Below are 27,211 nucleotides of genomic sequence, written 5' to 3' on the forward strand. Positions count from 1 at the left end.
GTGGAAAATTGCCCAGGTATGTCCTGTCCACAAAAAGCAGGACAAATCCAATCCGGCCAATTACCGCCCCATCAGTCTACTCTCAATCATCAGCAAAGTGATGGAAGGTGTCGTCAACAGTGCTATCAAGCGACACTTACTCACCAACGCTCAGTTTGGGTTCCGCCAGGACCTCTCGGCTCCAGACCTCATTACAGTCTTGGTCCAAACATGGACAAAAGAGCTGAATTCCAGAGGTGAGGTGAGAGTGACTGCCCTTGACATCAAGGCAGCATTTGACCGAGTGTGGCACCAAGGAGCCCTAGTAAAATTGAAGTCAATGGGAATCAGGGGGAAAACTCTCCAGTGGCTGGAGTCATACCTAGAACAAAGGAAGATGGTAGTGGTTGTTGGAGGCCAATCATCTCAGCCCCAGGACATTGCTGCAGGAGTTCCTCAGGGCAGTGTCCTAGGCCCAACCATCTTCAGCTGCTTCATCAATGACCTTCCCTCCATCATAAGGTCAGAAATGGGGATGTTCGCTCATAATTGCACAGTGTTCAGTTCCATTCGCAACCCTTCAGATAATAAAGCAGTCCTTGCCTGCATGCAGCAAGGCCTGGACAACATCCAGGCTTGGGCTGATAAGTGGCAAATAACATTCGCGCCAGACAAGTGCCAGGCAATGACCATCTCCAACAAGAGATAGTCCAAGCACTTCCCCTTGACATTCAACGGCATTACCATCGCCGAATCCCCCACCATCAACATCCTGGGGGTCACTATTGACCAGTAACTTAACTGGACCAGCCATATAAATACTGTAGCTACAAGAGCAGATCAGAGGCTGGGTATTCTGCGGCGACTGACTCATCTCCTGACTCCCCAAAGCCTTTCCACCATCTACAAGTCAGGAGTGTGATGGAATACTCTCCACTTGCCTGGATGAGTGCAGCTCCAACAACATTCAAGAAGCTCGACACCATCCCGGACAATGCAGTCCACTTGATTGGCACCCCAACCACCACCCTAAACATTCACTCCCTTCACCTCCGGCGCACTGTGGCTGCAGTGTGTGTACCATCTACAGGATGCACTGCAGCAACTCGCCAAGGCTTCTTCGACAGCACCTCCCAAACCCGCGACCTCTACCACCTAGAAGGACAAGGGCAGCAGGCACATGGGAACAACACCACCTGCACGTTACCCTCCAAGTCACACACCATCTCGACTTGGAAATATATCACCGTTCCTTCATCGTCACTGGGTCAAAATCCTGGAGCTCCCTTCATAACAGCACTGTGGGAGAACCTTCACCACACAGACTGCAGCGGTTCAAGAAGGCGGCTCACCACCACCTTCTCTAGGGCAATTTGGGATGGGCAATAAATGCTGGCCTTGCCAGCGGCGCCCACATCCCAAGAACGAATAAAAAAAATCACTAAATTCTTATGTAACAGGACCCTTCCAAGCCACCATTGGTGACATTATCCACATCAGTCTTCAGTCCTCCCATACATTAAAACAGTGACAGAAGCCTCTTTGCCTAGAGAAGCACTTTCATCGCATTTCTCATGGAAAGGAGGCAATAGCTCAAAACACATAGCATGTTTAATGGGTGAAAAGCTTCCCAAAAGTACAGGGCTTCTTTTAATGGCACACATACGACTATCAGGGTCACTTGCACAACCCAATGTTGCATACAAATAAGAAAGGCTTTCATTCCATTCATGCACATTTGGTGTCAGCCACAGTAACAGAATAATGCTGGTTGATGTGCGGTACCCTGGCAGTAGCCATGATGTCTTCATTTTGTGGCAGTCCAACATTATTTGAAGAAACAAGTTAACTAGATGGCTTGCTCGTAGGGGATCAAACATAGCACTGTATTCCTGGCTAATGACCCCACTCCCTGCACCCCCACCCCCGTCTCCCCCCGAAAATCCACAAACAGGTGGATTAGAGACACAACAGGATCGTAACTTCAGAAAGATTCTGGTGGAACAGAGATTCTGAAGTTTCAACAGACCAGAAAGTGGGGGAGGAGAGAGGGAGGGTAATACTGCTCTATAGCCCTGAAAAGGTGTCCAACAAATACTGGCATAATATCAACAGTTGTACAGTACATTTGGAAAAGAGATGCTGCAACTTTAGTTTGGTGTGGTTGAGATTGCCAGGTCAGGGACTGTCAGAGGGATGGGACTGATATTACTAGTTACTTTGGCTACTACAGAAGGTTGTCAAGGGCGTGTTCCCACTCCATGATGTTGAATTTTGGAGCCCCAGTGCACAGTGGCACCCTTTTTGTGCACATTTGTGTTACTAAGCTCATAATTTGTTAATATCCCATTTTTATTATTGGACTCTCAAAACTGATTCCTTATTCTCTGAGATCCAACAATTGCATAAAGAGTTAAATATGAATGCACGCATGCAATTCTCAAAAGGTTAAAGTTCTACATAGAAACAAGAGTAAAGTAATTGTCAATATTTCATAGATAAGTGCTATTTCAGAATGTTTTCCAATCCCCCATGAAAGGACAACATTGCAATTACATCTAAATTATATTTAAAGGTTAACGTCTGTAGTAAGATTTAAATTGCCCTGCTTTAAAGCTGTAAGTATTGGATATGGAACCTTTAAGAGGAATCCTACAACAAAATGTGAAATGGTTTTGTGGCTGAGTAATTGCATGAAGTTTATATACACACACACAATGAAACAATTACTTCTGGTAAACTTGGAATCTAAATTTGCACTCAATATCTGGAGTCATCTCAATTGTACGTCCATTGCACAGTACCAAACATGTTGTAAAGATTAGAAAAGATTCAAAGCATTGAATATAGGCTATTTGTGCATTAAAGTTGTATTCCCTCCAAAATCACTAAATATAATCCCTGAAACTGATCGTTTAAAATGGTGCTAAGTAAAGTGTATTAAAGCCAATCCCACCTGAGTATTAACAAATCATTTATTGGTCAGTCATGGCATGCAACATTGCTTAATGTAATGCAACAGTGCCAGACTGGCTTACTTTATCAGCTGAGGGAGCGGGTGTAGTGAAAGGGGACCAATGTGAGGATCTTGAGGCAAAAGTATATTCTCCAAATTTCCTGAACTGTCCAGGAGACCGCTAATAACTCACTACCATTTCCACCTTTAAATCTATAATGTATTAAATTTGCCATGTATGATGCACAGTCCTTATGTGTGTCACCATTCTGTGACCACAGCTGCACACTTTTACTACTAGATGGAGCTTCATAAATTCGAGAAGCTGCAGAACCCCATACCCATACCTACAGGATCACTAATACGCTCTGAGGGAAATTCACTTTGGTCTGACTTTCCAGGGGCAAATTCATGAGTGATCCACTTATCATTTAAAAAAAGATTCTTCAGGATTATCTGGGTTGAAGGCATAGTGCTCAGAGAGAGGGTCACCAAATTACCTTCGTCTTTGCATTTTTAAAATTGGATTACATTTCAGGCATGTTTACTCATAGATTACTTATGATTTTCTTTGAAACTGAAACAGGTTACTAACCTCAGTCAGCAGAATCTTTCTTTTTGAATTGAAAAGAAAGTTGGACACCAAAAGTAATACACTGAATTTTATACATATCAGTACAAGCAAGTTACACTTCTCTCCAAAAGAGGGAGACTTAGTAGCACTTTTGTACTGTAATTCATAATCCTATTTTAAATATAATATATAGAAAACTATATTTATTTTGGAAAGCTGTAATATAAAGAAATGGCAAAGACTTATTTAAGAACTGACTAATCTCACCAAAATCACAATTTTAACTCCCTCTGTGATCTTTTAAATGTTGCCTGGTATACAAAAGCGAGGGAGGTATAAATTATTAAATTTAAAATACGTTGATTGTCAGCAAACTGCATTTATTTCCCGCATATTTGAAAAGAAAAGTATTACAAATATGAGTTTTTAAAATTTCCTCTTGCATTTTTACTACATTATTGCAGTGTTCATGAATATTCAGTTCCAATGTAGTTTGTTTACTCCAGTGTTTGATTATACAAGCATCAAATACAAGCTACCGTACATACATAGTAGTAACAAAAGAACAGTGAATACTTGTCAATCTGAATTAAACAATTTTGTCTCACAAAGTAAACCTTTTCAATAAAACTTGATCAAATATGATGGAGAAGTTAGTTACAAAATTCCAAATAATGGCAACACATGTTAGCCAAGATTTTGTTCAGTTGATGACTTGATAAAAACATGATGAGGAACGACTATTTTTACTTCCATTCCACCTCATTTAATACAAACACTTTATTTCTGCACGCTTGATCTGATGAACTATGAACATTTTCTTTCATTACGATTTTCACTTTTTAACCAAGCTTTAAGCTTAAAAATAGAACTCGATTCCTTTTATTTCATGAATTTTAAAAGAAGAAAATATAAGCTTCTACTTGTGGATTAGAAAAAACACAAAAAAGACATGAAGAATAACAAAGAGGGAAGAAAACGAGGAAGGTGCAGATGAACATGAAGGTAGGAAAGAAGAATCATTTACTCCTGGTCTTTCTCTTCTCCATGAGTGATGATATGTACCAGGCTCTTGTAGTCCAGGTTACCAGACATATCTGGAGGGAAAGCTGTGAACATCTGCTCAATCTGAAAAGATATTTCACACATGAAGTGTTAATGAAATGTGCAAATGTGGAGATCAAAAAGGCAAAACTATTTATAGTTTCTGTTAGAGATACTTTGTCACATTAAAATGACAACATTCTTTTGGATGTTTCTCTTTTTGCAGCTGTTATTTTTGAAGTTATTCAGTCACATGCCTCATTTTGAAAGTGGAATAGGAGAGCAAGAACATGTGCTACTGTCATACACCTCCTGGCAATCTGCCTATAGGATACTTATGGGCACAGGCAGGGGCCTTTCAATATGAACTAATTGGTGGAAGAGAATATTTAGAAAATGGATTAATGTGCTCACACTTACACCTCAATGGCTGCAGGAGAGAAGTTCATCAGAGACCCCCTATTCGAAATAACAACCTGTATTTTAATAAATGAGTAACCCTCTCCCCACTAGATGTGTGACCTCTGAACTAGGGAATAAAAATGGCATTCTAGCAGCTGGCCGGAGTCGAAATGGCTGGCCCGCAAATGCTTATCTTTGGTCATTAGTGACTTCAAATGACTGATCTATGGAGCAGCAGCATCTTGGAGATTACAGAAATCTGCAGATCTGCTCTTCAGGTTTGAATATCACATGAGAGTGACAAAAGGTGATCAAGGAAGTAAGAGAGATCAGAATCTAATAAAGAAACATGAAATTAAAAGAAATAAAGTTGAAAAAGAAATAAGGCCATATCAAAATGGGCAATTTCTGGTGACATATTTATCTTAATTACTTATATGTTAATAAGGAAAAGTCAATTTTAAAACTCTGTTGGGTTTAACTCTACAATTTTTCTTTTTTATGATAATCCACTGTTTTCATGAACCTACCTCTTCCTTGGAAAATCGTTCGGCCTGGGTCATCAACACTTCCTCTACACTACAAAAATGGAAAAAAAACATTTCAGATGTTCAAATAAATCTAAATTCTTTGGGAATATTAGATATGTTTATACACCAGGCACAAACAACAGACTCAAATTAGCTAATATATACTTACTAATCCTTTTTTAAAACACCCTTGCCTTCAGGATCAAATATTTTGAATGCATTTAAGATTGTCTCTTCTGGATCTGTACCTGTGAAGTTGTGTAAAAGGACAGTGGTTTTATTTAGATCTTGCAACATAAGGTTACTGTATTGGAATTAGGTTGTAGCATTAAATGAGTTGCAGTTAAAAATACCTGAATCCCATTTTGAAAGTTATTTTGCTCCCTGGTCTGCTAGTTAATCCCTTCTCTACACCATCCCTTGATTGAGAGGGCAGGAACATGCTCCCAGCCTTTCATTAATCAAGCAGCCACTGGGAAATGCATAGTAAATATTCCCACCACTATTTCTTTGCTTTGGTTTAGGTTAAGTCAATTTTAGATAGTGTTCAATTTTCAATGTTACGAGCCAAATTTAAAATCTCTGGCCTATCCTGAGTTAGCCAATATCAACCAGGGTGGCAGTGGAAATTGGCTTCAGTGTGTTCGGTGTAGGGAGTGTAAAATCAATTTGTTCCTGATCACTTGATTGGAAGTTCTTGTGTGTAGTGCAGGTGAGGATTGGATCGGGCTCAGCTGTGATAGCCTCACGATTGAGTAGCCTGCAGACACTCACCATTTCGGCTCACAGGTGGAAAATGACCATGTAGATGTGATACTAGAGGGTCATTGGTCCAATGGAATCATAACCCAGCATAGGTCACATGTGAGGGTGGTGAAGAAGAAAAATGGAAGAGAAAGAAAAAAAAATTATTATAAAACTGTTTCAAACTGGGGCTAAATATGGGACATTAAACTGGTGATTGCCAGTCACAGGATGTATCCTAATCATTGAGATGTGTATGAAAGCAGTGCACGAGAATTTCTCTGATGTTCCTTTTCTCCTCAGATAACTTTGCTAAGATTGGGAGCTAATTGTTTTAGAAATTGTAGGGGTTAACACTTATCCACAACACACTAGTGAATCAACTAGGTTAACCTTGGATTAAAACTGTTTCTCAAGAGATTTTTTTAACCACAAAATCTGTCCTGGATGCAATACTGAATCCTTAAAATGTAGATTGAAATTTATACAGTTGACTCCAGATCATCTGATCTTTTCAAACAAAGTTCCAACATAGAGGCCTCTATTGTTTGACGGAGCTGGTTAAGGCAGAGAATAACTGAACCATACAGACTAAGAAGACCCAAGTTCAATCCCCAGGCTTTGCTCCATTAGCTAATCTTAACGAAGGCAATAATAGGGACACAGCAGCTGGCCTAAGCACTCCTAAGTTAGGCACCTTATTGCTATTCTGTGACTGCTGGTAAAAGCATACTTATGTGGACAATCAATTTACCTGTTTCCTCTCATGAAGGTCTAAATTAAGATTGGCCACTAAGGTGAGGTAGGAGGGCACCCATAGAACTGTCCCCCAGCAAGGAATCAATACTCTCAGGGAGAGGGAGAAAAAAATAAAAATAATTCTGACCCAAGCATCACATTTTAATGCAACAGATTAACGAGCAAATCACAGAACTGCACCTGATCACTTCCCATTCAATCCCATTATCCCGAATTCCTGATCCATTCACAATGCTTAAACATATGATGGTAGAAACTACTGTTGGTGATAATAGTGGACAAATGGTTAACAAATTTGTGAGATACTTCTGTCTATGTTCACCTCTTTATATTAAGTGGGTTAATGCCTACGTTCTAATATTGGACAGATAAATATCAACCACAATCGCTTGCATTTACATACTGGGGGTTATATTGGACAACCCTCGAAACTGGACGCTGGGGTCGCGGTGCGCAATTAACCCGCGCCCAGTCATTGAGATGTAGGCAACGTGTAACATTTGTGCTGCCTGGTGATTTACCTAATAGCTGCGAGCAGCCAGCACTACCTGCGCTGTTGAGTGACTGCTCACCAGCAGAGGGCCCTGATAACGCAAGTGGCTAGCACCATTTAAAGGCAGCCTGCACCTCTTAAAGGCAGCTTACACCTCTTATTTGCAAAATATAAGGTACAAGTCCGCACGGAGTCTGAACGGAGATCAGACATCTCACACGTGAAACACAGCTGCAGGTCCCGTCCCTATGTTTAAAATTGTTGAGTTATGGTAAAACATTGAATAAAGGTTGCACACTACTAAACCTCACATCCTCCAATCTGCATGCCAGACCTCACCAATCTGCCGATCTGAGTTTGGACCAGGCCTGTGAGACAGCGCGCACAAAGGTTCTCTGATGATGCACTAGAGGCCTTGGTGCAAGAGGTGGACAGAGGAGGGGCATCCTATATCTGCGGGGGGGAGGTAAGAGACCCTCCAGACATATGCTGCCAAGGCAGTGAGAGGCAGTAGGGGATGAATTCAATGCCAGGTGAATAGCACCATGAACATGGATGCAGTGCAGGAAGACCACTGTTGCAAGCCGCCCACCCACAACTCACAGGTCACACACACTGGCAGCTACTCAACCATGACAGGCACATCACCCAAACATCTTACAGAACACTCACCGACACATGTCCTGCTTTCTTGCAGGAGAAGGTGGTGCATAATAGGAGGCAACAAGTGGCAGTGGCTCCATGGAACATGAACCTGCTGTCCTCACTTAAGATGACAACATTCCTGTCCCACCCCTGCCACTTCGCCAGTGCCCTTGCTGTTGCCTGTCAGCTAGCCCGCCCACTCCCTGTAGTGTTGAAACTTTATTATAGGAATATAGGAAGATGGGAACAGGAGTAGGCCACTTAGCCCCTCGAGCCTGTTCTCCCATTCAATGAGATCATGGCTGATCTGTGACCTAACTCCATATTCCCGCCTTAACCCCATATCCCTTAATACCTTTGGTTAACAAAAATCTATCAATCTCAGATTTAAAATTAACGGTTGAACTAGCATCAGCTGCCGTTTGCAGAAGAGTGTTCCAAACTTCTACCACCCTTTGCATGTAGAAGCATTTCCTAACTTCTTGTAGGTCCTGGCTCTAATTTTTAGCCTATGTCCTCTAGTCCTTGTATTCAGGTATAGGAGACCTCCAAAAATGCATCAGCAGCCAGAAGCAATAATCCAGCAACTAACCTGTAACTCCTGCATGATCCCTTTAAATAGCGCTAGTGGGGTGTCCTCCAGGTTATTTATGACCTGTTCAGCTGTGTGAGGTTAAGACAGTGCATTGGCTGGAGCGTTGAGTTCCAAAATTGCACCTATCCCTTTAAATCGGCATTGCACACTGATCTACCGCATATTCTCCCTACTTTACATGCTGCCGGTGTTTGTTATCCGCGCGTGCGCAAACGCCTTTACCAAGATGATGTCCGGCGCACATCACACTGGATGTGTGTGTGCGCATTCCGGGCGCCATCTTGTGTCCTTCGGAGGCCTATGCACCCAATTTATAGCCCACTATCTTTAATGTAGAAAACGTCCCAAAGCACTTCACAGAGGCGTAAGGAAAAAATGGACACCAAGTCACAGAAAGAGATATTAAGAGTGGTGACCAAAAGCTTAGTCAAAGAGGTATTTTAATGTTTTACCACGTTAAAGGCGCTATATAAATGCAAGTTGTTGTTGTCATGTGTTTTAAGGAAGAACTTAAAGAAGGAGTGGGTGGTGGACACACGGAAGAGCTGAGGGTGGGAATTCTGGAGTGTGGGGTCTGTGCAGCTGAAGGCACAGCTACCGATGGTGGGGGAAAAGCAGGTGAATGGCCAGAGAGGCCAGATTCGGAGGAATGGATTGTTCTGTAGCACCAGAGTTAGATTAAGGAGATAGGGAGGGGTGAGGCCAAGGAGGGGTTTAAGCACAAGGATGAGAACTTTAAATTTGAGGCATTGGGAAACTGGAAGCCACCGTAGGTCAGCGAGGGCGAGGGTGATGGGCAAACAGGAGCTTGTCAGCTAATATCATCAACAGTAACTTTTACCCTATTGTCCTAGTATGTAAAATGTTCTGAACTTATTTTCATTGTTCAGTACATGGAATATTGTCATTCTGCATTCCCATATTTCTTTTAAGGTAGTTTTTTTTTGTATAATCCAATATTTCCATTTAAATTCAGCTGCAATAGGAGTGAGAAAACAAAGTGAGATTCAAATATTACAAATTCATCTTTACTTTGAAGGAACCTACAGAAATCGTAATCCATGTTTACAATTTCTTTTGTGAATTAATTATTCTAGTTCTCATAATCTATCACATAATCTTTTGTTGCAAATCAACAACAATGTTGACATGTTACGAAGTTTTTCCCTTGTGTAGTTACAATGTTTCTAATAATCTGTGGCTTTCTTTTGTAAACTATTCATTAATATCACTTATTTCACTTACCCTTAAGCTTTTCACCAAACATGGTAAGAAAAACTGTAAAGTTAATTGGTCCTGGAGACTCTTTAATCATTTCATCTAGTTCTTCATTTTTTACATTCAGGCGGCCTGTAGAATAGATTACTAGCCATTAATAATAGTCTCTTGACCTCAGTAGTGGAAATCAGTTCGTAATAGTAAAACTAACCCAGAGCAGCGAATGTGTCCCTAAGGTCCGCCTTATCAATGAATCCATCCCTGTTCTGATCCATTATTGTAAAAGCCTGGCATCAAGGCAAAATCAATACAGTATTAAAAACTGGTATCTTTGATTATAACTTATGTTTCAGGTTCAACAGCAACACATAATTAATATAGTGCATCAATGCCCTACACCATACATCATTCCTTGTCCAACAGACCAAGGAGGTGATGTACTCCTTGTTTTTGCCTACGCCAATGTTAATCATTAACTCTTTGTTGAAGGCCGAAGTCTCAAGAAGTGTCTTGTTCATGGGCCACTCAGAAATACCGCAACACTGCACCACATTGTGATAGGACACAGGTTTACACCTGCAACTCTCCCAGGGTACAGTGAGCTCTGATACCATCTCACAGTCAGGCAGGCCATGAAAGGAGACCCAGAGTCACATGAAGCTGAGGGTCATGGGTCATGGGCGGTGGGGGTGGGGGTGGGGGGGATGGGGATGGATGTAAATGTAAGTGCCACTAGCCTATCCTGCCCCGTAATGGCCACTGGGAAATGCATTAGAGTGTGGGTAGATTAACCCTTTAATTTTTCACCTTCCCCTCTGTCCTGCCTGACTGCATCTGGGAACTCACATTATGGACAATCATAGGCATGAGAGATGGTGCAGATTTTTAAAATAACAATTACAAATAATAAGAAACATCAACAGTGCAAATTAAAAGTTAGGATAATAAAATCAATAATCACTAAACAAAAAAGCATGCAAGGATAAGAAATTTATAAAATTCAACATAAAACCGACAATATCCACTGGCACCATAGGAGATATTTCTCTGCAGCAGTAATGGTCCTTCCCTCTCAAAATATCGATCTTTAGATTCACAAAAATTAAAAATTAGTGCAGAGATAACGAATACCATTTGGAGGGGCAAATTATTAGTTTTTTTCCTTTGTCACAGAATTCACAGGGAGTTATGTGAGAAATAGGAAAATATCAGGGAAGATTTTTTCTGTTTGCAGATTACAGGCCAGTCAGCCTAACATCGGTAATGGGGAAACTTTTAGATTCAATAATCTGGGAGAAAATTAATTGGCACTTGGAAAAGTGTGGGCTAATAAGTGAAAGTCAGCACAGATTTGCTAAAGTAAAATCGTGTTTGACTAACTTGATTGAGTTCTTTGCTGAAATAACGGAGAAGATTGATGAGGGTAATGCAGTTGATGTTGTGTATATGGAATTTCAAAAGGCATTTGATAAAGTACCACATAGTAGACTTGTAAGCAAAATTAAAGTCCATGGGATTAAAGGGACAATGGTAGTGTGGATACTAAATTGGCTGAGGGACAGAAAGCAGAGAGCAGTGGTGAATGGTTGTTTTTCAGACTGGAGGAAAGTATACAGTGGTGTTCCCCAGGGTTTGGTGTTAGGATAATTGCTCTTTTTGATGTATTTTAATTACCTGGATTTAGGTATACAGGGCATAATTTCAAAGTTTGCAGATGACAAGGAACTCAGAAATGTGGCAAACAATGTAAAGGATAGTAACAGATGTCAGGAGAAGGTAAACAGACTGGTGAAATGGGCAGACACACATGGTAGATGAAATTTAATGCAGAGAAGTGTGATGATGCATTTTGGCAGGAAGAATGAGGAGAGGCAATATAAACTAAATGGTACAATTTTAAAGGGGGTGCAGGAACAGAGAGACCTGGGGGCATATGTACAGAAATCTTTGAAGGTGGCAGGACAAGTTGAGAAGGCTGTTAAAAAGCTTATCGGATCATGAGCTTTATTAATTGAGATATAGAGTATAAAAGCAAGGAAATTATGCTAAACCTTTAGAAAATACTGGTTAGGCCTCAGCTGGAGTATTGTGCTCAATTCTGGGCAGAACACTTTAGGAAGGATGTCAAGGCCTTAGAGAGGGTGCAGAGGATATTTACTAGAATGGTACCAGGGATGAGGGACTTCAGTTATGTGGAGAGACTGGAGAAGCTGGGCTTTAAACTAAAAAGTGGGGGGAGGGTTCAGGTATGTTCATATGTTCGTAAGGGTAAATTTATAAATCTAAAGAGAAAAGCCAAGGCCAAAGAGCAGTGTAATGAATTGGATAAAGATAAGCAGAGGGTGTCAGGAAGAGACAACGAGTTTAACGGTATTCAGTGAATAAGGTCATTTCAGGGAAAAATAGTAAAAAAGTTAAAACTAAAGGCGATTTATCTGAATGCACGAAGAATTCGTAACAAGATAGATGAATTAATGGCACAAATAGAAATAAATGGATTTGATCTAGTAGCCATTACTGAAACGTGGTTGCAGGGTGTCCAAGATTGGGAACTAAATATTTTAGGGTACTTGACTTTTCAAAAAGACAGACAAAATGGAAAAGAGGGGGGGGTGGGTAGCACTGATAAAGGATGACATACAGACAGTAGTGAGAAAGGATCTTGACTCAGAAGATCAGCAAGTAGAATCGGTATGGGTGGAGATAAGAAATAACAAGGGGCAGAAAACACTGGTGGGAATAGCTTATAGGCCCCTAACAGTAGTTATACTGTTGGACAGAGTATTAATCAAGAAATTAGAGGAGCTTGTAACAAAGTTAATGCAATAATCATGGGGAATTTTAATCTTCATATAGATTGGGCAAATCAAATTGGCAAAAGTACTTTCAAAGACGAGTTCATGGAATGCATTCAAGACAGTTTCCTAGAATGACACGTCATGGAACCAACCAGGGAACAGGCTATTTTAGATCTTGTCCTGTATAATGAGACAGGGTTAATTAGTAATCTCATAGTAAGGGATCCTCTGGGGAAGAGTGATCATAATATGATAGAATTTCACATTGAGTTCGAGAGTGATGTACTTAAGTCTGAAACTAGAGTCATAAACTTTAAAAAAAGCAATTACATAGGTATGAGGGGCGGGTTGGCTAAGGTTGATTGGGAAATTATATTTAAGGATATGACAGTAGATAAGCAATGACAAACATTTAAAGAAATATTTAATAATTCTCAACAAATATACATTCCATTGAGAAATGAAAACTCCTAGGGAAAAGTGATCCATCTGTGGCCAACTAAAGAAGTTAAGGATAGTATTAGATTAAAAGAAGAGGCTTATAATGTTGCCAAGAAGACTAGTAAACCTGAGGATTGGGAGATTTTTAGAAACCAGCAAACGATGACCAAAAAATTGATAAAGTGGGAGAAAACAGAATATGAGCATAAACTAGCAAGAAATATAAAAACAGATTGTAAGAGCTTCTACAAGTATGTGAAAAGGAAGAGAGTAGCAAAAGAAAATGTGGGTCCCTTAGAGGCAGAGACAGGAGAAATTATAATGGGGAATAAGAAAATGGCAGAGACATTAAACAATTATTTTGTATCTGACTTCACAGTGGAAGATACAAAAAACAAAATAATGGAGAACCAAGGGGCTAATGAGAGCAAGGAACTTAAAGTAATTAATATTAGTAAAGAAAAAGTACTGGAGAAATTAATGCGACTAAAAGCCGACCTGATGGCCTATATTCTAGGGTTCTAAAAGAGGTAGAACCCCAGGATATAGGATGTATTGGTTGTGATCTTTCAAAATTCCCTAGATTCTAGAACGGTCCCAGTGGATTGGAAGGTACCAAACGTAACCCCGCTATTCAAGAAAGGAGAGAGAAAACAGGGAACTACAGGCCAGTTAGCCTGACATCAGTAGTTGGGAAAATGCTGGAATCTGTTATTAAGGAAGTGGTAACAGGGCACTTAGAAAATCATATGAATAGGCAGAGTCAGCACAGTTTTATGAAAGGGAAATCGTGTTTGACAAATCTATTTGAGATTTTTGAGGATGTAACTAGCAGGGTAGATAAAGGGGAACCAGTGGATGTAGTATATTTGGATTTTCAAAAGGCATTCGATAAGCTGCCACGTAAAAGGTTGTTACACAACCTTGTCTCATGGGGTTGTGGGTAATATATTAGCATGGATAGAGGATTGGTTAACGGATAGAAAACAGAGTAGGAATAACAAAGTCATTTTCAGGTTTGCAGGCTGTAACTAGTGGGGTGCCACAAGGATCAGGGCTTGGGCCTCAGCTATTTACAAACTATATTAATGATTTAGATGAAGGACTGAGTGTAATGTATCCAAGTTTGCTGAAAAATGCAAAGATAGGTGGGAAAGTAAGCTCTGAGCAAGCCACCCAGGTAAGTTAAAAATCTTTCTAAGTACTTAATCTGTCACAGGTAAAGTGCCTTAAGTACCTCAATGAGGTACATTTGGCTCTTTAACTGTCATCCCGCCAGCTTTAATTGCCGGCAGGACTTCAGTTTTCGTGTCGCCCACGCGCACACAGGTGGGTCCCTGGGAAACTCGAAAGTCGGCGGGTTGGAGCCGGCATCCGAACCCAAACGGGATTTTCGGAGCCCCCCCCGCCCCCAATACACCCGCAATTGCCTCCTAAAATCACTCCCAAAGAGTCTGCAAAGGGTTATAGACAGGTTAAGTGAGTGGGCAAGAAGATGGCAGATGGAGGATAATGTGGTAAAATGTGAGGTTATTCACTTTGGTAGGAAGAATAGAAAAACAGAATATTTTTTAAACGGTGAGAAACTATTAAATGTTGGTGTTCAGAGGGATTTGGGTGTCCTTGTACAAGAAACACAAAAAGTTAACATGCAGGTGCAGCAAGCAATTAGGAAGGCAAATGGATGTTAGCCTTTGTTGCAAGGGGGTTGGAGTACAAGAGTAAGGAAGTCTTACTACAGTTGTACAGGGCTTTGGTGAGACCGCACTTGGAGTACTGTGTACAGTTTTGGTCTCCTTACCTAAGGAAGGATATATTTGTCCTAGAGGCAGTGCAACGAAGGTTCACTAGATTGATTCCCGGGATGAGATGGTTGTCCTATGAGGAAAGATTGAGTAGAATGGGCCTATACTCTCTGAAGTTTAGGAGAATGAGAGGTGATCTCATTGAAACATATAAGATTCTGAGAGGGCTTGACAGGGTACATGCTGTGAGGCTGTTTCCCTTGGCAAGTGGGTCTAGAACTAGGAGGCATAGTCTCAGGATAAAGGGTCAGCCATTTAAGATTGAGATGAGGAGAAATTTCTTCACTCAGAGGGTTGTGAATCTTTGGAATTCTCCACCCCAGAGGGCTGTGGATGCTCAGTCGTTGAGTATATTCAAGATTGAGATTGTTAGATTTTTGGACTCTAAGGGAATCAAGCGGGATATGGGGATCATGCGCGAAAGTCTCCACTTTGAGTTCGAAGATCAGCCATGATCTTATTGAATGGTGGAGCAGTCGTGAGGGCCCATATGGTCTACTCCTGCTTCTATTTCTTATGTTCTTATGTTCTCCTTACAGCAGAAAAGGTTAAGAGGAGATTTGATAGAGGTGTTCAAAATCATGAATGGTTTTGATAGAGTGAATGTTTCCAGTGGCAGAAGGGTTGGTAACCAGAGGACACAGATTTAAGGTGATTGGCAAAAGAACCAGAGGCGACATGAGGAAGCAACTTTTTACGCAGAGTTGGAATGCACTGCCTGGAAGGGTGGTGGAAGCAGATTCAATAATAACTTTCAATAGGGAATTGGATAAATACTTGAAGAGAAAAAATCACAGTGCTATGGGGAAAGAGCAGGGGATTGGGACTAATTGGATAGCTCTACTAAAGAGCCGGCACGGGCACAATGGGCTGAATGGCCTCCTTCTGTGCTGTATCATACTGATATTATGCTACTTATAAGGAAATTGTATATACCTGTAAATATTCCCCCTTGTTTCAAATCAATTCTACCAGTCTCCCATTCCTAGGTTTTATTCTTTGTTTCTTCTGATTTATATTTACTTGGTTGGAACAATATCTCTGATCAAATATTGACTGGTTCTACAGGTAGTGTGCAGAAGAAATGGTGAAAGAAGTACATTTTAATTTGTGTAAGGGCCTCCACGGTAAAATGGTGTCTCTCTCCCCTGGAAAACCTAGGTCTGGACAGACAAGAAAACAAAGTCACTAAGCAGATCTTTCTCCTCAGTGCGTATAGTTATTTTGCAAACTTGATCTAGGCACCATAATTGGACCTTAGAATCACAAGAAACCCATTTGTTAAAACTTTCTGCTTTTATGGTTGCACTGATAATATGTATCATGTATAAAACAGTCGGATTGAAAGGGTTAACTACAGAGGTCATTAGTTCATGCTGAGAAGACTGGCCTCACCTGACGAAGGAGGAAAGCTCTGAAAGCTTGTGATTTAAAATAAAACTGTTGGACTATAACCTGGTGTTGTGCAAGTCCTTACATCTGATACTTCAGCAGAGTAAAGGGAGGGGGAGGGGTCAGCTGAGGGGAAATTTAGAAATCTAAAGAGTAAAGTCAAGGCAACAGAGCAGTGTAGCGATTTGGATAAAGATAAGCAGAGTGTGACAGGAGGGGACAGAGAGTTTAACGATAATAGTGCATCAGCGATTAAGGTCAAAGCAGGAAAAAATGGTAAAAAGTTAAAATTAAAGGTGCTTTATCTGAATGCACGAAGCATTTGTAACGAGATGGACGAATTAATGGCACAAATAGAGATAAATGGGTTTGATCTACTAGCCATAACAGAGACATGGTTGCAAAGTGACCATGGTTCGGAACTAAATATTCCAGGGTATTTGATGTTTCGAAAAGACAGACAAAATGGAAAAGGAGTGGGGGAGTAGCCCTGATAATAAAGGATGACATAGGACAGTAGTCAGAAAGGATCTTGGCTCGGAAGATCAGGAAGTAGAATCAGCAAAGGTGGAGATAAGAAATAAGAAGGTGCAGAAAACACTGGTGTGAGTAGTTTATAGGCCCCCTAACAGTAGCTATACTGCTGGACAGAATATTAATCAAGAAATAATAGAGGCTTGTAGCAAAGGTAATGCAATAATTGTGGGGGACTTTAATCTTCATATAGACTGGACAAATCAAATTGGCAAAGGTAGTTTGGAGGATGCGTTCTTGGAATGCGTTCGAGACTGTTTCCTAGAACAACACGTCGTGGAACCAACCAGGTAACAGGCAATTTTAGATCTTGTCTTGTGTAATGAGAAAGGGTTAATTAGTGGTCTCATAGTAAAGGATCCTCTGGGGAAGAGTGATCATAATATGATAGAATTTCACATTGAGTTTGAGAGTGACATACTTATGTCCGAAACTAGAGTCTTAAACTTAAATAAAGCCAATTTTATCCCAGAGAGCTGTGGATGCTGAGTCGTTGACTGTATTCAAGGCTGAGATTGATAGATTTTTGGCCTCTAAGGGAATCAAGGGATATGGAGATCGGGCGGGAAAGTGGAGTTGAGGTTGCAGGTCCGCCATGATCTTATTGAATGGCAGAGCAGGCTCAAGGGGTCGTATGGCCTACTCCTGCTCCTATTTCTTATGTTCTTGTGTTCTTATGTTACTGATGGTTACAGGTGCAGACCTGTTGGCATTGACAGCTGTTCACAATGCTCTCCCACAGTGATCAAATGCTCATGGATTACCCTACGCAATGACCTCTGTGAAAAACAGCTTTACATTTGTGAAATTCCTTAATTGCACAGTCTTTAGTTAAATTAATGTTAAAGTGTGATTGAGTGGATTGAAAGTAAGGAGGGTGATAGTCATATTTGAGAACACTAAGCCTAAAAGTTACAATTGGCTATATCGACGGACAGACCCTGAACACATTTATATGACATTTCTTTGTTCACTATTTTAGCCAAGGTGCTAAGCCATTTAAAATAAAAACATCTAAAGTTAAAATCATGCAGAGGAATATCATACCAACGTGTTAAACCTCCTTCCGCTAATGTTGCCAAATGTAATCTCTGAGCTCTAGTTCTTTAGTAGCCATAAACAATGACTGTCATGTGCTTCAGTGGCTCCACAAATGACACTGTATGAAATGAGATGCATTACTGCAGATCTTTCTGTTTAAAGAAGCGAAGCATCACTTCCACCCACCCCCCACCACCCCCCCCCCCCCACCCGCCACCCAAGTGGCCATTCTTTATTTGAGAGTCTGCAATAAGAGTGTCACAGGTTATTTATCATGGTCGCCATCACAGTTGAACCCCCTCCTGTGCTTACCGGATAGTCACACTTGTGCTTTTCAGTAGGATTTACTGTATAATGGTTAAAAACAAGTACTCTTGTTAACTGTAGACTACAGAGCCCAATTGTGACACCTTTATTGTATCCCAGTTGACATCAGCTAACTTAGTACAGACCAGGGATCAAACTTGGGACTTTCCTGATCTCTCATAACTGTTTACTTAACGTCTTATCCAAGTGGCACTTCCTCTACCTTTAGGAGATGATGCTTACTTTAGAGGAATCCTAAAGCAATATCATAACTGATGTGAAACAAAAAGCAAAATACTGCCGGCACTGGAAATCTGAAAAAACATCAGAAAATCCTGGAAACTCTCAGCAGGTCAGGCAGCATCTGTGGAGAGGGGAAGATAGGGTTAACTTTTCAGGTCAATGATCTTTCGTCCCCCAAGCCTACTGGCTTTGTTGATGTGTACATAGAATGCTATGCATCCAGCAGAGATTCTTTGAAAGGATATTTCTCTGCAGACGTAAACTTCAGCAAACTTACCTCCTTGAATTCCTGAATCTGTGACTGATCAAACATAGAGAACACATTGGAGTTGGCTCCCTCTGTCTTCTTCTTTGCCTTCTTGGGGGGCTAAAAAAATGAATCATCCTGATCAGCATAGGTTTAGAAGGACAGCTATTGATGTACAATATCACATGGATAATACCTTCCTGGACCCTGTGAGCTATGACAGCCTTGCCATGAGGGTAAAAGGCCCATGCTGCAGGCAGAGATAGGCCCTTATTGTCTTCTACTGTTGATATAGCAAATCCTATTCCATCATTCAATATACCTTCAGCCCCATCTTCATAAATCCAATTTACCTGCAGGTCCTATTGATAATATACAACATTTATAAGAATCAAGAGGGTAACTACAAAAGTCATCAGGCACATGTAACACTGACAGTGTTATTTATGTATGTCCTATGTCATGTAGCACTATTTGATTATCTTTCATTGAAACTCAGTTGGGGTCAAGGACACATCTTCGTGGTGGGTGGAAGTCCCACCCCACTGGAGACACACATATTCAGAGGGGACTGGAAAATTCCTACTAACATCTTAATGTCTTTCTAGATTTTCTTTACAGAACAGTGTAAGTATGCCATGAAAATTCTAGTAAATGGATATAACCTTAAATTCAATCTCAGGGTTACATAATGTTCCTAATTCCTCAGGGTTTGTGCTTTCAATCTATCACAATCTGAACCCCTCAGTTGGATTATTGCCTCATCATACACTCCAGGGGCCCGAATTTAGCAGGCCTGCGGGTTCCCAGCGGGTGGTCCTCCGGGACTTTGCCAGCGACAGGTAAGCAATTGGTGCTGGGGCCAGCCAGGAGCAGCTCGGCATGAAAGAGGCTGCAGATCTCCACGACTACATGTCGAGCGAATCTGCGCCTCCCTGTGCACTGCTGCTCGGAGAGGTCCGGGGAGCTGCGCCTCGGTCTGTGGACCCTGTGGCGAGGGTAGTGCCCTCTGCGACGCGTCTCTCTCTGCGGTAGCCCTCCCTCCTGCTGTGCAGGTGGGCGTGCAACAACACCGTGTTGGGGGGATCCACGTCCCTGTGGCGGATGGCGTGGACTGCGAGGCTGCTGGTGCTGGTCATGCTCTTCGTCCTCCGAGGGTCTCCACACACCACCCAACTGGCAGGTGTTGGTCTGAGGGGTTGTGCAGGGTAGGTGTGTGGTTCCTCGGACTGGGGCTGCGGTTTCGTCTCGGTCTGTCCTCTGGCTTGGCGGGGGGTGGTGGAGGGCAGGGGTTGCCCTATGTGACGCGGTGGCCTCCTGCGTGGGTGAGGGCTCTCCCCCGTGGAGCGCACCTTGGCACCTGCCACAGGCTGCTGGCTGCAACACGCCTGGTTGGAGGGAGACTGTTTCCCCCAGTGTGGGAAACTCACTGCCTTGAACCGAAAATCCCACACTTCCTCTTTTGACAGCTGCTTCAGCTCATTAACTGACCACAACGAGCAAGGTAAGTACTCTCAAGTGGAACCTCGCTGGCTTTAATTGCCTGCGGGATTCCCACCAGCGGGGCTTGCGCGCGCAGCCCCGCACGTCAGCGCGGTACCCGGAAGTGGCCGGGATTTCGTCGCGATCCGGTCACGTGACCGGAGATCGGGATTTTCGGGGCCACCCCGCTGGGAACCCGCCGGAAACACGATCCTAAAATCGAGCCCCAGGCCTCAGCTTCTTTAGCTGAACTTCAACACACTGTTGCTGAGATGTTATTTTGTGTATGTGAATTACTTTTGATTTTTGCTAGTGTTTATTACAGTAAAATTACCATTAGTGTCTAAAGAATGAATAAGAAGGCAAACAGTTATTGCCTTTTATAAACATACTAGTGAGGATTTCACACTAGTCGGCAACAAATACATACAATGCATTAAGACACTTCTTTGGTAAACCGCTGTGACACTTTAAAGTAGTGCAACAGAAATATAATACCCAACAAACAGGAGTGACAGTTGTTTTACTTCTAATGGATCAATTTAGCTGAATGAACAATAAACAATTTTTTTCGAGTGACCTGAAAAAAAACCTAAAGAATCACACATCATCACGAGTTCCATTTCTGTATATTTCCTAAAAATCATAATCTTTATCTAGTCACAAAGAAATCAAAAACAAACTATGTTGTCTTTTCCATAGTATTGTGTTGTTTTATGACAGAGGAAGAAAGAACTTGCATTTATTTAGTACCTTTCACGACGTCAGGACATCCCAAATTGCTTCACAGCCAATAAATTACTTTTGAATTGTAGTCACTGTTGTAATTTAGGGAAATTCAGCAGCCAATTTGCATACAGCAAGGTTCCACAAACAGAAATGAGATAAATGGCCAGATAATCTGTTTGTGGTGGTGATGGTTGAGGAATAAATGTTGGCTAGGACACCAGGAGAACTCTCCTGTTCTTCGAATAGTGCCATAGGAACTTTTATGTCCACCTGAGATCTTCAAATGGGACCTCAGTTTAACATTTCATCCATCTGACAGGACAGCATTCCCTCAGTACTGCACTGGAATATTAGCCTAAATTATGTGCTCAAGACCCTGAAGTGAGGTTTGAACCCACAGCCTTCTAACTCAGAGGGGAGAGTGCGACCACTGAGCAATGGTTGACACTTGAATTTATAAAATTTATATTATCACAAAATTCCTTTTTACCCATCACATAGAAGTAAACTCAATACTCTTATCTGGAAATTTACATGTAAGAGACAGTACAATAAACAGCAATATTATACTGTGATAGTCTTCTACAAAGGCAGATCTTTATATTCTATAACTTTCTTAACAAAATCTTAAAGGATTTATCATCTGTTTAATAGGAGGTTATTAAATCCTTTAAGAAATGGAAAACTGCATAAGTTTTACAGTTTAGTATGTAGAATCCTGTAAACCTTATTGCAAATTCCTATAAAAACAGCTTGGAATCTCACCCACATTTTCCTCCCTTTCTTACCTGCCAATTTCTCCCTTCCTATCCTGAAAGGGTTGACTACTTGCTGAGCTACAGCTCCAGAGGCACCAGGAGTTTGCATAAGGGTTGATTTTTGACATGTGAACCTGGACAGCAAATGTCAGCAACCAAGCCCGACCCTGTCCAAACACATATACTTCCAGCAAGGGTCACTCAATATCAAGGAATCAAGGCTGATTTTCCCCTTGCTAACCTTGGAATGCTATTGTCAATTGTAGGAATGCTGCCACCGTTCTAGCTGAGAGCAATTAATTCAGTATAGACTAGGAATCAAAGCTGGGTCTTGCCCATCTGAATGGTTCAATTATTCTCTACCTTAACTCCAGAGGCATCGGGGAAACTTCAATCTTTTTATATTTTACATAAAGAAACCCCTTCTGAACCATACAGATACTGGCATGTTCCAAAAATTATATTTCACAACTTGGATTAACTTCCCCCCATAATCCTGCTTCTAGATTTAAAAAAATTACTTTCAGCAAACTGCAGAACTAGAGCAGCTTGCTGGCAATACAATATGAAAATCACCTAAAGCTGTTACTTTGTTTAACTCGATCTTTCCTCCTCTTTTCTACTGTGATAACAGGCTACGTAATGGACTTCCAATATAACACAATATGGCATAAACACAGATGCTTACCATTGTTGCAGCCTGTGTGGTGTCGCTTTTAGGAGGAACACAATGCTCTAGACAATGCACACTGTGCATTATATACACTTGTAAGGTATAAAAATAAATGTTTCCTACTTTGGGCATTAATTAGTAAGCTGTTCCTCCAAACACCACCCCTACCATTTTTGAAACTATTTGGTGTCAAGTTGTGATCTCTGGTACAATGTGTGTGTGTGCACTCAAGGTTAAAGAAATGCTATGCGTCAGAACTGATTCTACTTTTAAGATTTTGACCTAAGCTCTCAGCTTACTCTTTGTCTTCTGCCATGAAGCTGGGTGACATGTGCACTTGCTAAATTAAAAGAGAACAATGCAAGAATGCAAAGCATTGGAATTTCTCAGAAGCAACAAGGTCCCAGGTCTGTTACTCTGTGCCCATCATCAAAATGCGGCAGTGTTTTTAGTAAGAGGTTTAAATGACAAAGATCAGGTTTACTGCCTCCCTGACAGTGTGACTCAGAGAGTAATTAAAAGAAAAAGTCCATTTGTTTTTAGCCCATAATGTGAATCTGACTCTTAAAAGTTGCAATAGAGCAATACAAGGGAATTATTTGTTCTGTTCACTTTGCATCAGTGATATAGTAAACTTAGCGGGATGATTTCCACACTCACTATTTCTAGTGGAATCCAAAGAACATTCTAAAATAATGAGTTTCTGATTCCCTAACATTAGATGTCAGAGGAAATCCTCCTGCTATGTTTATGATACGACCAATTCAAAATGACCAGAGGAAGCTTTCCCCATGCTGATTTCACACAAAAGCACACATTTTATGAATTTTACCCTCTTGCAGTAACCCTCAAGATGAATTCTAGGGAGAATATTCCCTCTTTCCAATGTGCATTAACATTAGATCTAAAGGTTAATTTGTCAAGTATCCCATTGCCAGCAATGGGGAATCTTGCCCACCACCAACATGTATTGGAAAATGACAGTCGTGAAATATTATCTCCTAATGTGAACGTTAAGTCTGGTTGGTTTTCAAAAGAAGTTGCTTAATGACCTGCCCCATGCCTGTGATCTGTTGTAGATACATCAATTGTCCCAAACACGGACTAGATATGCTAATGAATGTGGTTCATTTTTATTGGAATTATTAATGTTTCTGTGCTTGCTTTGGACGTGTTACTAATGTCAATATTGTTAGGAGACCTGATATCTGAGGAGACAGCAGGACAGTATCACCAGTGGAATTACAGGATACACGTCAGATACATATGCTTTATGGAAAATAATCTGTCGAGTGGCATCTCTGCAACAGCAACTTGCATTTATATAATGCTCCTGGCATGCAGGAAAACATCTCAGAGCACCTTACAATAAGGAGGAAAAGAATATGGTGAATACCGAGCATGGGGAAAGAAATGGAGAGACTAGGGTGGAAACTGAAGGCAGTCATAGATGGTTTGGAGGAGGTTTCTGAAAGCAGGGAGAGAGATGACTAGACGAATTAGGAGAGAGTGATCTAGAGGCTGCCAATGGTGGAGCTGAGGGCTGAAGAGGCCTAGTGTTAGAGCTGCATGTGCAGACAGAAGGCAGGAGATCACAAAGGAGTGAGGCCACAGAGTAATATGTAAACAAGGATGAGAATTTTGAAATTGACAAACTGTGGCACGGGGAACCAGAGAAGCTTGGAAAGGATGGGGGTGATGGGAATTTGGGGCTTAGTAAAGATGAGAATGCAGATTGTGTGTTTTGGGTGAGTTGAAGCTTGTGGGGCTTTGATGTAAGAAGGCCAGATAGGAGGGCATTGGAGAAGTGATGAAGACCTGGACTAGGATTTTGACAACAGAAGGAGAGTGATAGGAGTGGAGGCAGGTGATGCTGTCAAGGTGGAAGAAAGCAGTTTGTGAAGGAGAAAGCTGATCCTGGGCAAGAGCAAGGTGCCATGTTTCCACACCTCCTGACTCAGCTTGAGCTGGCAGCTGGGGAGGTGAATGGAATCAAGGCAGAGACAGGGAGATGCCGATGGAGCCAAAGGATGAGGCCTCAGTTTTACTGCCATTCAGTGGAAGACATTTTGGTTAATTCAGGTCTTGATATCAGACAGGCAGTTTGAGAGTGTGGCAATGTAGCAGGCAGAGAGGTAGAGCTGGCTGTCAACAGCGTACATGTGCAAGCTGATCTGATGCTTCTGGATAATTGCACCAATTGGTAACATGTTGATAGTGAAGGGCGGCAAAGGATGGATCCCTGGGGAGCACCAGAGGTGCCTGTGTGAGCAGTGGAAGAGAAGTTTCAGCAGTTCTGACATACACGGAAACCCATCGCTATACTTAAGTCTCCAAATCAAACTGCTGGGAAATCCACATAAATTGCTACTCTAATTACCTGATGTGGAGTGCACACTCTCTCCCTGTACCGACATATACTATTTATTTAAGCCGAAAGATAGGGATGAGTTAGAAAGAACTTAGGTTTAAGAACACCCAATGCATAAGAGTACTATTGAACTTAGCTGGATAAAAGCATTCAAATGATCAGCACAGAGCACTCGTATGTTTCTTGCTGCTTTTCCTGCTAGGAACAACTTAACCATTAAGGTGTTGGTCTACAGGGTTATCTGGAGCCTAGTTTGAAGAATCTCAGACTCGAATGACAGGGCTACTTTTCCGGGTCCCATCTGTGCTTGGGAGGTCAGTCATCAAAAGCGCCCTGGAGTGTTGTGACCTGTCTGCTCAGGTATTGGATTACAGGATCTGCCACAGAAAATCGGCTGTTGCAATCTCCCAATTTTAAACTGTTGATTGTCATGAAAATCATCTAGTTCACCAATGTATAGAAGGCTACCAGCTGCCCTGGTAATGGGGTATGGTAGTGTATTGGTTATGGTACTGGACTAATAATCCAGCACTAATAATCCAGAAAATATGATTTCAAATCCCACCATGGCAGTTTGAGAATTTAAATTCAGTTTTAAAAAAAAATCTGGAAATAAGAAACTTGGAATCAGTAACTGTCGGATTGTGGTAAAAACCTAACTGGTTCACTAAGGACATTTAAGGAAGGAAATCTGTTATCCTTACCCAGTCTGGCCTATATGTGACTCCAGCCCCACATCAATGTGGCTGACTCTTAACCGGCCTCTGAAGTCGCCTAGCGAGCCACTTAATTGTACCACCACCTTTTCAGGGCAACTTAGGAATGGGCAATAAATTCCGGCCTTGCCAGTAATGTCTACATCCTGAGAATGAATAAATAACCTCACTGCCACAGGCACCTCCCTCCACAGGGTGTGTATCACATGCTTGACATATCTTCACCCTGGAAAGCCTATCCCTGATGCTCTTTATCTCCTTTCGGAAGATATCCAGATTAGAGTCCCTGTTGTTGGCTGCTCTTCTTTTGGCCCCCGCTGCCATCTTTCCCACCCAGCTTGCCTGTTTCTTCCTGTGCTGTCATTGCCCCTTTAATCAGCAGCAGGTTTTCTATCCTGCTGTTGCACCAAGTCTCTGTCTCTCCTCCAGCTATTTTCTGTTTCTCCATCTCCCCCCACCCCAATCTGGCAAACATTTAAGTGCCGTTTGGGGACAAACTCCTGCCTCCTCTGTTTTTACTATCCTGGTCATTTCTGTTGCGAAGAAGGCTGGATTTATACAGCCTATATACCTTTCCCTGTGCTAAATATCTGACCCTGCAATTTACAGTGGGGTCAATGCCATGTCCTCATGGCAACAGAAAGGACTACCTTGCCTCACTTCCAAAGGAGTAAAGCCCCCTTGCGATTTCAGGCCTATTGTATTTTACATGGTATAATGTTCCTGTCCATGTAAAACAGTGCACCTTCTGACTTACTGTGAGCAGTACCATAGGAGATTTACTAGTTTTATAAAAGAACACAGGGTCTAAGCATTATAGCTAATATCATTCACCTGGAGCCTTCCTACTGGGACACTGGGAGCAGAAAAGCTTCTACAGTTATGTTAACTAACATATCGAAAATGAGAAGGTCCAAGAGGCAGATGATTGACTGGTTGCCCATATTCAAGTTTTGTGCTTGGTGGTCTTGGAAAGTAAGGAATATAGCAAAAAAGCAGGGAACTTGGGTTAAAAATATCGATCTGCCATGGCTAACAAAATGGTGGAGCAGGCTCGATAAGCCAAAAGGGTTTCTCCTGTTTAAATACTCCTATGTTCCTATTTACCATGTCGAAACAGGATTGAACAATATTTGCAGCCTTGAAGTTGTGACAAGATGCGGTTGTGCACAAAATTAGATGTCTCTGTACCAAGTTTCCTTAATTATTATTACTAGATCCAATTTGACAAGACATGGTACCCATTGAGGACTGATGATTATTCTATTACTGTTGAATTCAGGCATTCCACCTAAGTAAATCGAATTAGTATCTCCTGAATCTCTCATAAAATGCAAAGTTAATGTTCACACCATAAGTACATGTCAATTTAAATTAAAATCTTGTGTGCATTGCATTGTTTCAAATTTTAACACAGTTTTGAAATGATAGTCAAAATTATCTATTATAATGCCACATGCATATGATACAGGTCATATAAGGGTATATTTTCCAATTGCTGTGTCTCCATCCATATTGCACTGCACAAGTTCTTTCCGGAGAGGGGAGGATAATGTCAGATGAAGCTCTCGCCAAAAACAGGCAAAAGCTTTATTACAATATTAAAATGAATTGATAATAATATGCAAATCAGCACACAATGCAATTTCCCATGATCCTTTCCAATGTGGGCATGGCAGGGAGGGCCATTCTATGCTGACAGGAAGTCAACACTTAAAGGGAGACCAGTGATCTTC

At 41.5% G+C, this 27,211-nt stretch overlaps 1 protein-coding gene across 2 annotated transcripts; it reads right to left on the reverse strand.

Annotated features, from left to right (window-relative positions):
* Positions 1-3,872: 3,872 nt before the first annotated feature.
* Positions 3,873-22,433, reverse strand: LOC137342384 (myosin regulatory light chain 2, ventricular/cardiac muscle isoform). 2 transcript variants are annotated; one of them, XM_068006312.1, is made up of 7 exons: positions 22,404-22,433; positions 18,777-18,866; positions 10,151-10,226; positions 9,967-10,071; positions 5,655-5,733; positions 5,486-5,534; positions 3,873-4,637 (listed from the first exon to the last, which is right to left on the reverse strand). In XM_068006312.1, the coding sequence occupies exons 1-7, from the start codon at positions 22,404-22,406 to the stop codon at positions 4,533-4,535; spliced, it is 507 nt and encodes a 168-aa protein (XP_067862413.1). In that variant the 5' UTR covers positions 22,407-22,433; the 3' UTR covers positions 3,873-4,532. The 2 variants fall into 2 exon arrangements, with proteins under 2 accessions (XP_067862413.1, XP_067862414.1); XM_068006313.1 differs by lacking the exons at positions 18,777-18,866; positions 22,404-22,433 and adding an exon at positions 17,957-18,028.
* Positions 22,434-27,211: the final 4,778 nt, after the last annotated feature.

This window comes from Heptranchias perlo, chromosome 25 (assembly GCF_035084215.1).
Source record: "Heptranchias perlo isolate sHepPer1 chromosome 25, sHepPer1.hap1, whole genome shotgun sequence".
Classification (NCBI taxonomy): domain Eukaryota; kingdom Metazoa; phylum Chordata; class Chondrichthyes; order Hexanchiformes; family Hexanchidae; genus Heptranchias; species Heptranchias perlo.